This window comes from Eriocheir sinensis, unplaced genomic scaffold (assembly GCF_024679095.1).
Source record: "Eriocheir sinensis breed Jianghai 21 unplaced genomic scaffold, ASM2467909v1 Scaffold1455, whole genome shotgun sequence".
In the NCBI taxonomy this organism is placed as follows: domain Eukaryota; kingdom Metazoa; phylum Arthropoda; class Malacostraca; order Decapoda; family Varunidae; genus Eriocheir; species Eriocheir sinensis.
Window position 1 is genome coordinate 57544 of NW_026110801.1, and position 12071 is coordinate 69614.

Consider the following 12071-nt stretch of genomic DNA (forward strand, 5'->3'; position numbering starts at 1 on the left):
CCGCCTATCCTCTTGATGTCATAATGTACAAGCAACGCACACAATTAACATACCTGAAGAGAGCAGCTTGGATCAGAGGTGGCCGGGGCTAATATCACTAAGTTGTTTGAAGCAGGTAACCGCCTGTGGCCGTTGTGTTGGCTGCTACTGTTGTGCCAGGCCAGCTTATGACGTCACAGCTAATGGCGGCTATAGCTTGGAGGAAGAATCCTTCAAGGGCTATAGCCTATATATATACTCCCGTCCTCGGAAGAATCAAAGTTATCTCCGCTGTATATCAGCATTAACTTGCGATTTGTAATAATGTATATACACTACTTGTTTATAGATACGTGGCAGAGTGAATTTCTTGTTCCCTGTCACTCGAGATCTCCTCCCCGAACCGGAAACACGTACGTACGACCATTATTTTGAGAAAGTCCATATACTTATTTCCATTGTGGTCCTGCTAATACAATCTAAAGAATAAATTTAATCCTAGAGGTGATATTACAATGTACAAGAAAATTACTTACCAAATAAATACACAGAATAATTCATTGTTTCCCCGCATCACCTCCTCACTATAAAACAACCGCACCACAATCTTAAATTCACACTTCTCCCTCTTAATTTTAAGGCTTTGTAGGCTATCGCTTCTTAAGTCCTCCTCCTCTCGGTCCTCTCTTCTTATTCACACACTTTCCTTTTCAAAAGTACGTAACTTTCCTCACTATATATCTTATTCATGAGATCTGTAACGCTTTCTATCGTTTCTTAGGTCCTAGCTCGATCTTTCTCAACACTTCTATTATAGTTATATACTTCACAACCTCACATAAGCGAAACACTCTTTATAAGTACTGGATCGTTATAGTTCTATACTTCACAACATGCACTTAGTTACTTCACAGTGCACACTTATAATACCCTATACTTCACATATATGTACTGCCTGGGGGTTGGGATGGCATGTTACTCCCTTCTCCTTTGTTATTTACTTGCAACAATAAACCATCAATCAATCAATCAATCTGAACTGAGGCACTATTTTTCTGAACCTAACCTAACCTAACTGTTCTTTTCTTCCCTAAAGTACGACAATATGGAGGTGGAGAGCGACAACGCGGTCCTCACCATCAGCACCATCAGAAGCTTGTGTGATGGTGATGCCGTTAGGAAGGTGAAGCCCTAAGCGTAAGGCCCCACAAACAAACAACAATGGGCGGGCGAGCGGCGGCGTCACCAACAGGGGCTTGAGGTGCGCGAGGACATCCCAGCAGACCCGAGGACCACGTGGATACCCAGGACCGTGTGGCATGAACGAGTGGGCGGCGTTACAACAACATAGCAGGCCGCAGGAGGACGGCATCATGGAGCGGTGAGGCCCGAACTGTGACCACCTCGCCTGCCACCCCCCGCGCCATGCCCCTCTGATGCTTCCCCATGTGTTTTGGTTATATTTAAGGGCATAGAGGGTCGTTATATATTCAGTTATGAGGAGAACACCGTCACGAAGGCAAACTGTGACCACCTCGCTTGCCGTCCTACGCCCTCCCCCGCCATGCCCCTCTGATGCTTCCCCATGTGTTTTGGTTATATTTAAGGGCATAGAGGGTCGTTATATATTCAGTCATGAGGAGAACACTGTCACGAAGGCAAACTGTGACCACCTCGCTTGCCGTCCTACGCCCTCCCCCGCCATGCCCCTCTGATGCTTCCCCATGTGTTTTGGTTATATTTAAGGGCATAGAGGGTTATTATATATTCAGTCATGAGGAGAACACCGTCACGAAGGCAAACTGTGACCACCTCGCTTGCCGTCCTACGCCCTCCCCCGCCATGCCCCTCTGATGCTCCCCCATGTGTTTTGGTTAGATTTAAGGGCATAGAGGGTCTTTATATATTCAGTCATGAGGAGAACACCGTCACGAAGGCAAACTGTGACCACCTCGCCTGCCGCCCCCCGCGCCATGCCCCTCTGATGCTTCCCCATGTGTTTTGGTTAGATTTAAGGGCATAGAGGGTCGTTATATATTCAGTCATGAGGAGAACACTGTCATGAAGGCAAACTGTGACCACCTCGGTTGCCGTCCTACACCCTCCCCCGCCATGCCCCTCTGATGCTCCCCTTTGCGTTTTGGTTATATTTAAGGGCATAGAGGGTCGTTATATATTCTTCTTCTTCTTCTTTTGACCTGTAACGCTTTGTATCGCTTCTTAGGTCCTCCTCCTCTCGTTCCTCCCTTCTTATTCACACAACTTTCTTTTCAGCGTTATGTAATTTTCTAACCTGAAATAAAGCCACTTATATTCACTTATTCAGACATTTGTGCCCTTTTTTCCCAGCACTGCGCGAGGAACACTTTTGCCAACTTTACCATTCTTCTTTCCGTTTCCTTTTTGTCTCCATACAGCCCCAACACCGTGCCGATCGCCCCGTTTTCCTCCTCTAGTCTCCTAGCCCACTCCTCTCCGCCTATTACCATAACTACTCCTGCCACCAACTCCCCTCTCTGCCTCTCATAGTTGCTGCATTCCACTATTAGGTGTTCTACTGTTTCCATCTGCCCTGTCCTACAGCTACAGTCCTGGTTTCCCCCGTCCCTGTTCCTGCCGTTTACCTCCAGGGTTCCTGTTCTTGCTTTAAACAATAGTTTGCTCCCCCAGTCTCCTACATGCCAGTGTACTCCCTCTGGTTTCTGTTTCCTGCTGTACCATTTTAGCGTTGACTTGCCACTCATTCCTTCCTGCCATTTGACTTGTCCGTTCCTTTCTACTGCCTTCTTCACATCCCTGATCTCCATTTCATTCCACTCTTCCCTCAGGTGTTCTCTCCTTTTCCACCTCTCTAACTCTTTCCCCCAGGTGGACTTGTTTCCACTTTCTTGCAGTATTTTCTTTGCCCATCTCTCCTCACTACTCTTTTCAATTTTCTTAAGGAAGCCCAACTTGCCCTTTACAATTCTTTCCTTGAACATACTCCATCCCATATCTCCTCTGACGGCCTCTACCGCTGTGCTCCTAGGGGCTCCTAATCCCCACCGGCCTACTGTGTTCTGAACACTGTCACGAAGGCAAACTGTGACCACTTGAGTCCACATTGCTACACCCCTTCTGCCCTGGCCCTCTAATGGTTCCCTTTGCGTTTTGGTTATATTTAAGGGCATAGAGGGTCGTTATATATTCAGTCATGAGGAGAACACTGTCACGAAGACAAACTGTGACCACTTGAGTCCACATTGCTACACCCCTTCCGCCCTGGCCCTCTAATGGTTCCCTATGCGTTTTGGTTAGATTTAAGGGCATAGAGGGTCGTTATATATTCAGTCATGAGGAGAACACTGTCACGAAGGCAAACTGTGACTACCTCACATGCCGCTCTATGCCCTCTCCCGCCATGCCCCTCTGATGCTTCCCTATGCGTTTTAGTTATATTTAAGGGCATAGAGGGTCGTTATATATTCAGTCATGAGGAGAACACTATCACAAAGGCAACCTGTGACCACCTCGCATGCCGCCCTACGCCCTCTCCCGCCATGGCCTTCTGATGCTCCCCTATTCCTTTTGGTTATATTTAAGGGCATAGAGGGTCATTATATATTCAGTCACGAGGAGAACACCATCACAAAGGCAAACTGTGACCACCTGACCCCACCTTGCTACTCCCCTTCCGCCCTGGCCCTCTGATGGTTCCCTATGCGTTTTCGTTATATTTAAGGGCCTAGAAAGTCATTATATATCCGATCACGAAGATAAACTATAACTAGGATAAAATGTGACCAATGAATCAACCTTGCTCCACACCCCTCCCGCCATGCTCTCTGATGCTTCCCTATGCGTTTTGGTTTTATTTAAGGGCATAGAGAGTCCTAATATATCTGATCATGAGGATAAACTATAACTAGGATAAAATGTGACCAACGAATCAACCTCGCTACACACCCCTCCCGCCCTGGGTGTCTGATGCTTTTTTATGCAGTAGAGTTAGATTTAAGGGCACAGAAACTCATTATAAGTGCAATCATTAGGATAAAATATAACTATGACAAAATGTGACCACCTGAGTCCACTTCGCTACACACCCCTTTTGCTCTCGCCCTGTGCCCTCCCGCCCTGGGCTTATGATGCTTTCTCATGTGTTTTAGTTAGATTCAAGGGCATAAGAAGTCATTATATATCCAGTCATGAGGAGAAAACTATCACAAGGCCCAAACTGTGACCAACTCGGCAGGCTCCTCCATCCCTCGCCCTGTACCCTCCCGCCATGGGCCTCTGATGCTTCCCTATACATTTTAGTTAGATTTGAGGGCACAGCAAATTATTTTATCTGCATTCATGAGGTAAAACTCTAAGGTGGCCCAAACAGTTGCCATCTTGCCACATTCCTTCCTCCCTCGTCCTGTGCCCTCCCGCCCGGGGCCTCTGATGGTTTCCTATGCACTTCATTTAGATTTGAGGGCACAACAAATCATTATATATCCACTCATGAGGACTGTGAATGGTTAAATGTATTTCTGAATGAGTTAATGTATGACTGTTGACATCTTATCAGATTTTCTTCATGCCTCGCCCTGTTTCCTACCACCTTGCCCATTGATGCTTTCATTTCCATTTTAGTTAGATTTATGGGCCCAACAAATCATTATGTGTGCAATCAAGAGGACTAATTTTGGTTAAATGTATTTCAATGTGTTAATGTATGACCCTAATGTCCTCTTAAATTTCAGGAAAAAGTTGTGTTCTCACTCCTAGGATTAAGTTCTTAAGACAGTATTGAGAAATATGCTTACATCACTGGGAGGGATTAATGTGGATTAGGTCTTCTCTTATCTTCTCATATCTAAATGGCAATGAGGATAAAATATGGAGAACTTGTTCCTGGAAAAGCTACTTGCTAGTCTCAGGCTCAAGCCACAGCTTTACTTTTTGTTTGAGGTAGTGTATATATTCTTAGGACAATAGCCAGTCACCATTGGTCCTCGGCTGCACCACACAGAACTCACATCCATTCCACCTCCCTTAGGCCTGAGCTGGTCAACCCTCCAGCCAAGAGGCAACGGAGCGACATAGTACCAACAATGGCCCAGACCAGCGAGTCTCCAAGGTTTGCCTCCCCCCTGGCATGCCTCAGGGTTCATCCTCACCGGCGGTATGGCAACGGACCAACTGAAATTCGCAAACCCATGTTTCTTGGGGATTTTTCGCTGGACGAGCATCGGCGTTTCTGCCGTGACCAGCGCAACCTTCACTTCATCCACATGAACTGGACGGGGGACAAGCAGGTGCTGGCTCACAGAGCTTTGTGCATGTTAAGGCCTTGTTCAATTTTCTTCTATTATTTTATTTATTTATTTATTTATTTATTTATTTATTTTTTTTTTTTATATGATTGTGTCAGAAACTTGAGAACTTATTCATTCATTCATTTCATCGACGCCTACTCCTAGGAGCTCCCACCAACTTTCTCTATCCAGACACTCCCTCCTTGCTTGCTCAAATATACTTAAATCAGTATATTTTACTATCTCATACCAATACTTATGTCAGAGAAATATCATTATTATTGTTTGATATTTTTCCCGTGAAATGAAACAATAGGTTATATGATGCATTCATGCATATAGTTATATCCTCACTCACTCTCCCTCAGCTGTAACCTCAATCTTAGGGGATTTCAGTGCTTACCAACAGGATTCAGAGATTTTCAAATTATCTTGAATGAAAAATCAATAAATATTGTAAAACAGTTGGATGTATGTTATTCATGAAAGCATCATGTTATTAAGACTTTTGACAAATAACCTTGAATCTTTTCTTGACAGGAAATGAATGTAACTTTTTAAATTCTGGGTCACTGAAGGATGAAATTTGTATCACCAGGTTAACTTTGACTTGAACTTGGCCATGGACAAAGTGGTGAGGAAGAACTACGACGAGACAAAGAAGGAGAGGCTTGACCGCTTGCTACACTGGATCCTCCTGAACTCTGCAAAGTTTCACACCGTAAAATCTGTTGGCGGCCCACTGCTATGGTGAGTGTGTGTGCTTGTGTGTGTTGGGTTGGGGAGAGGGAGGAGGAGGGCAAATGGTGGCCACAACATTGTTTCCATATGTCCAAACTGTTTAAATTTAGGCATAAGTTTAGCAACTAGATGTGGTAGCTTGTCACATTAATGTCTTCTACATAATGAATGATTTATGTGGTGTTATATATTTTTTTCTCAGTAATTCTGCTATCGTATTTCCAGTGTTTTAAGGCACCCTTCCTTATTATTAAGTTGGATCACATATCATTTCAAGATGTACTTATTTTTTGGCCTGGTTAGTCTGTCAACAGATTTTGTCTGCTTCAGAGGACTGCTCACCAAGCTTCTGTGCACCCCTTACGAGGGCAGAGAAGGGTGGATTGTGTGTGCAACCAGGTACTGCATCCACAGTCTGACAATATGTAGGCGGGAGATCAAGACATAACTTTAGAGACACATGCACAATACTGTCATAACCAAGTACATTTTCTGATTATTACTGCTTCTAGTGACAAGTCATGCATATATCTATTTATTCTTCCTTCATTAGTATTCATTCCGTAGATGTATTACTCATGTCCTTCAGAATCCATTCCCCAAAGTCATCATAATTTTTATGGTTCCTAGTCAGACATTTCTTACCAGCACAGTCAGGACTCAAACACTCTGCACAGTCATGCCCATATACTAAACTCCCTTGTCACAAAGTTGCTCTTCATATTGATTCTCATTTCTCCCAATAACTGCATGCACTTCTTTGGCTGTGGTGACAGATTCCGCAAGACCATCTACCTGTGCGCATACGATACAGCTGAGAAGCACGCTCAGGAAGTCACAGAGACGGAGGTCCAGAAGATGATGTCCTCGTGGGGGTACAAGTTTGAGCAGTACATGATAGACGGTTAGTTGACAGCCCATGATGTTAAGCCTCACTCCTCCTTGCAGTGTGATGGGTTCATTGACCTCTTTGACCTCTCTTTCGGCCACCTCTTTAGATTCTTTTTGTGAGCCGCAAGTAGCGGGCTTTTTTTTATTATTGTTTACTTTTTTTGTGCCCTTGAGCTGTCTCCTTTGTTGTAAAAAAAAAAAATTATGATGTAGGACTATCACTGTACTATGGTAACATTTACATCTGTGTTTATAAAGGACACCCAGCTATAAGCAAGTCAGGAACCCCATTATTTGTATCCCTGGGCTGGCTGGTATGATTAACCATATTAATATATGTATACCTTATTACTTGTGACCAGTACCCACCATCTGCCCCAGTTGCCTTGCTCATATGGTAATTCTTCCAAGCTTATAGTGTTGCCTAGTGAATCATTTTGTTCAGTCAGTATCATGTCATGGCAAGCTCTACAATGCCACAGCAAATACAGTGGCAGTTCTATATCCCAACCATCTTGGTCATGTTTTCATTCATTCATCTTTGACGCCTGCTCCTAGGAGCTCCCACCAGGGGATGGCCATGGCAAAAGAGTTTCCATCTTTCTCTATCCAGACACTCCCTCCTTGCCTGCTCAAAGTTTCTCAAGGATCTTTCACCCCTCTCCCTAACGTACTCCTGCACCCTATCTTTTCATTTCACTGAAGGTCGTCCTCTAACATTCCCTCCCTCTATCTCACTCACATACACCCTCCTGGTCATCTTACTCTCCTCCATTCGCTCCATGTGGCCAAACCACTTTAAAGTCTGTCGCTTCACTTCTTCCCTTCACCCCTGTGACATATTCCAAAATGCTCATACACCCATTCATTACTCATTCCATCCATTCTACTCACACCACATGCACTCCTCAAATAACTCATTTCCACTGCCTGCACTCTAGACCTCTGACTTTCATACCAGGCCCATGTTTCACTTGCATATGTGAGGGTTGGTACTATTACTGTATTTCTGAAATCCCTCATTACCTCCATGCTCACAATTCTGCCATTCATGATACGTCCCAAAGACCCCATCACCTTTCTTCCTTGCAATGCCCTTTCTCTTGTCTATCCTTCTGTACCACCATGCTTACACATAACTGATCCAAGGTACTTAAACTCATTAACCTCCTCCATTTCTTCACCATTCAAAATTATTTTGCATTCTTTTTCATATTCAAAGCCCACTCTATATGGGCATACAAAATCCACAACCTCACTTCTACTCCGCTCACAAACCATTACTTTACTTTTGTTGACATTTACTTTCAGCTTTCTCCTATTACAGACACTATCAAAAACATTGACCAAATTTTGTAAGTCACTTTCATTTTCTGCAATGAGCACTGTGTCATCAGCAAATAAGATTGAATTCAGCGCCTACTTCCTTCCCTCAGCCTACATTTTTACTCCAACTTTCCCAACTTTGCCCTTCATTTCTCTCATAACACCATCCATATAAATATTGAACAACCATAGCTGGGCACGATAACAGAAAACCTTATTCCCGATAACCGATAACTGATAATGAAAAACCTTATCGGTGATAACCGATATTCGTTAACTGGAGACACAAATATAGGCGATAACCGATAGCCGATATACAGGAAATCCCCGATATACGAAAGCTCGATGTACGAAAATTCGGATATACGAAAGTGAAAAATATAGGACAATTTTCGGTTCACGAAAGACATGCTTCGCATATACGAAAAGTACGACAGTTTCCGCGCCACTGTTTAGGTACCCGATGTCTATATCGGTGCTGGTACAGGTCATTCACAGGCTCACACACACACCGCAGTGATTAGGCAGCAAGTGTCCATGTCCAGTCCCCTCCACTTCAACGCTCATCACTTAAGCGTTGCCAGTTTAGAACCCTTGCTTCGACTCGAATCCGAAACACATCCCAGCCAGCGTGAGGAATGGTGAGGGTGCTGGAGGGGTTGGGGGGGCTTGAGTGATGGTGGTGTACTGTTTGGCACGTGTTTCGGGCACGAGAGTCGAAACTGGCCTTTCACAGCTTGGGAAGTAAACATTGGCAATGTTAAGTGATGAGTTGTAGTGACGAATTAGAGGGGATTGTCCTAACATATGTAATGCATTTCTATAACAGTAAAGGAACAGGAAATGGTAATTGTTTTTAATTATTTATGAGCCTTGCGTTTCATTGTATTGTGAGTAGTAAATTGCTTTTAAGCATAGTTATATTTAACTTTTTTTTTTTTTTTTTTTTTTTTTTTTTGCTGGCGCTGGTCCCTAACCCCCCTATTTATTAACAATCCTATGGGGGAAATGGCTTCGATATACGAAAAATCGATAAACGAAAGGTTTTTTCAGTCCCTAACCCTTTCGTATATAGGGGATTTCCTGTAAAGCTACAATTCCGATACTAGCTAGCGATAAGTCTGATAGGCTAAAACGATACTATATTGATATTTCTAATAAAAAAACATGGATGAATTCATATTTTCATCATCTGTATTTTAGAAAACTTATAAAACCTGAAAACCACACGTTGACACGTACATATGAACGGTAATATTAGAAAAGCCTGAACCGGTGTTGTGTTGTTTGGCGTCCCCAGCGTCAAAAGCTGGCGCTTTTGTTTACAAACACTGGTCTCTCGTGAACTGCGCATGCTCAGAGCAGCAAGCATAGACCTATACATTCTCACAAAGCTTTTTAACCATAATTAAGAGTTGCTGGAAGGCTGAATCAGACATACAGCACCACTACCACCATCCTCGCTGTTTCTAAAACGACACTGTACGAGTTGTATATATGTGCAGAGTGTCGTTCAAGAAAAGGCGAAGATGGTGGTACTGTTTGTCTGATTCAGCCTTCCAGCAACTCTTAATGTGTTAAAAAGCTTTGTGAGACTGTACAGGGCTACGCTTACTGGTCTGAACATGCTCAGTTCACGAGAGACCAGTGTTTGTAAACAAAAGTGCCAGCTTTTGACGATGGGACACCAAATAACACAACACCGGGTGCCTTCAATACTATGGCATGGTCACAAACGAATATGGAATATCAAATTTGAGGTAGTGAATAATCATTTTGGGGGCAAAGTTAAATGATTTTACTCTTTGATGTATTGATTTTTTAGTCTAACATAAAAAATAACCTAGTGATTTAATGTTGATGATCTAAGTATGAAATCTCTTCACCGAAGAGGCGGAAAAAAAGTAGCGATTATCGCTAGTTTGGTTACAAAAGTAACGAAGATACCAATATATATTTAAATAAGTAGCGGATGGCCGATAACCCAATTTTGTTATCAGCGATAAAGTATCACGATAACTTATCGCGATAACGCCCAGCTATGTGAACAACCATGGTGACATGACACACCCATGCCACAAGCCCACTTTTATCTCAAAATGTTCACTTGTGTCTCCACTAATTTTGACACATGCAGATGCATCCTCATAGAAAGACTTTATTGCATTAACCCTAATACTTCATAACTAAAATCTCAGTCAGTTTCCCATAACAGTGCACATGTTTCTTTTTACAAGGGATAACTTATATATCTCTCCACTTCTTACCTGTATAGGGGGTGATCCCAGTGAGGGGGTGAATGAGAACGAGGAGTACTGCTGTATGGTGCGTTCCTCCCTCGGGGAACACTCACTGGTGTATGGGGCCGAGGTGGACGGAGCAGACCCAAGCCTCTACAAATCTCCACACAGGGACCTCAAGTCCTTTGTGGAGCTCAAGACCTGCAAGGAAGTGACATCAGAGAAGGAACACATTACACTACACAGGTAGGAAGAGATTATCTTCAGAAAGCAACTAAACATCATCATTATCAACAAAAACAACTACCACTACTCCTGTGTTGCTGCTGCAACTTGAAAAAATAAAAAACAGAACTGCCATGTGTATAAACCCTGCATTTCATCACACTTCACTCCACTCCACAGGTACAAGATGGTGAAGTGGTGGAGCCAGTCTTACCTGGTGGGCATCCATGGTGGTGTGTGGCTTCCGGGATGACTACGGAACCATCCACACCCTGCGGACCTACCAGGTGGAGGAGCTCCCCAAGTTAGCTCAGGTATGTCAGCCAAGTTAATACATATGTGACAAATACATCATTTATTAGGGTAATGAGATCCTCAAGTCAATGTGTGGTAATGTGGAGAGTTAATCTTGAATATGTGTCATTTAATATGTATACTATGGGATATTGTTTCCTTTGAATTCAATTATTCAGTTTTCTGCTAGGAATCATTATTTGAATAGCACCTACTTATAGTGGTTGACTGATTATGATTTTTCCTGTTCTGTATTCCTTGTTTCTGCGGGTTTTTTAATTCTGCTCTTGTTTTTTACCTTATTTCATCACATTTTATTGTTAAAGTGTGCTGTGTTTTCTATTTGACAAACTAACTCATTGTAATATAGTCAAGTGCATAATGCTGTTTCATCTCTGCAGGAATACTGGAACCCAGATGTAATGTTGAAGTTCGTGAGGTACTTCCTGGACTTTGTAAAGAGCAACGTGCTGGTGGACGACCCACAGACCGTGTACAAGTTTGAGAGGCATGCCGGGGGGGACATTACCTGCACCTACCTGGGCCACGACCCTCAGTGGTCATTTTTACCTGAGTGGTACTATAAGCAGATGTTTGTGTCATAAGATAACTCAAAATGGAGAACACCTGCACCTTCCTGGGCCATAACCTAGACTAGACTTAATTTTAGTTATGAAGTATTAGGGTTAAGGTCTAGATAACAGTACTTGTATGGGATGTGTGTGTGTATGTGTAGTTTAGCTTAGCATAGTGTGGTCCATTTTACAGGGAGGTGATGGTGACTTGGTGGTGATTGTTGGAATAAAAATAATTAAGACAATCTATCAATATTTTAGTAATCCTAATGTATGTGTGTGTCTGTGTGTGTTTTTACAGTGATGGAAATGGTACATGTCTGTATAATAATAGTATGCAGTGTATTGTCTTGCCAGCCACAAGTGTAAGCATGCACATAGGTATCACACAAGGCAAAATTAGGGGCATATGTTAAAACTACATATGGCCCCAGTTTTCATAACCATTACCCCAGACACGGCTTTGGTGTAATATCCAGGTTACCGCAGTTTACCTTCCCTAGGTTTCCCCAGGT

At 43.1% G+C, this 12071-nt stretch overlaps 1 protein-coding gene across 1 annotated transcript; it reads left to right on the top strand.

The window, feature by feature from the left end:
* Positions 1–1092: 1092 nt before the first annotated feature.
* LOC126990119 (decapping and exoribonuclease protein-like) lies at positions 1093–11803 on the top strand. Its single transcript, XM_050848671.1, is given in 9 exon segments — positions 1093–1360; positions 5006–5264; positions 5863–6014; positions 6309–6404; positions 6782–6909; positions 10498–10708; positions 10868–10912; positions 10914–11001; positions 11383–11803. Coding segments are annotated over 9 exon segments (1245 nt in total). The 5' UTR covers positions 1093–1298; the 3' UTR covers positions 11587–11803.
* Positions 11804–12071: the final 268 nt, after the last annotated feature.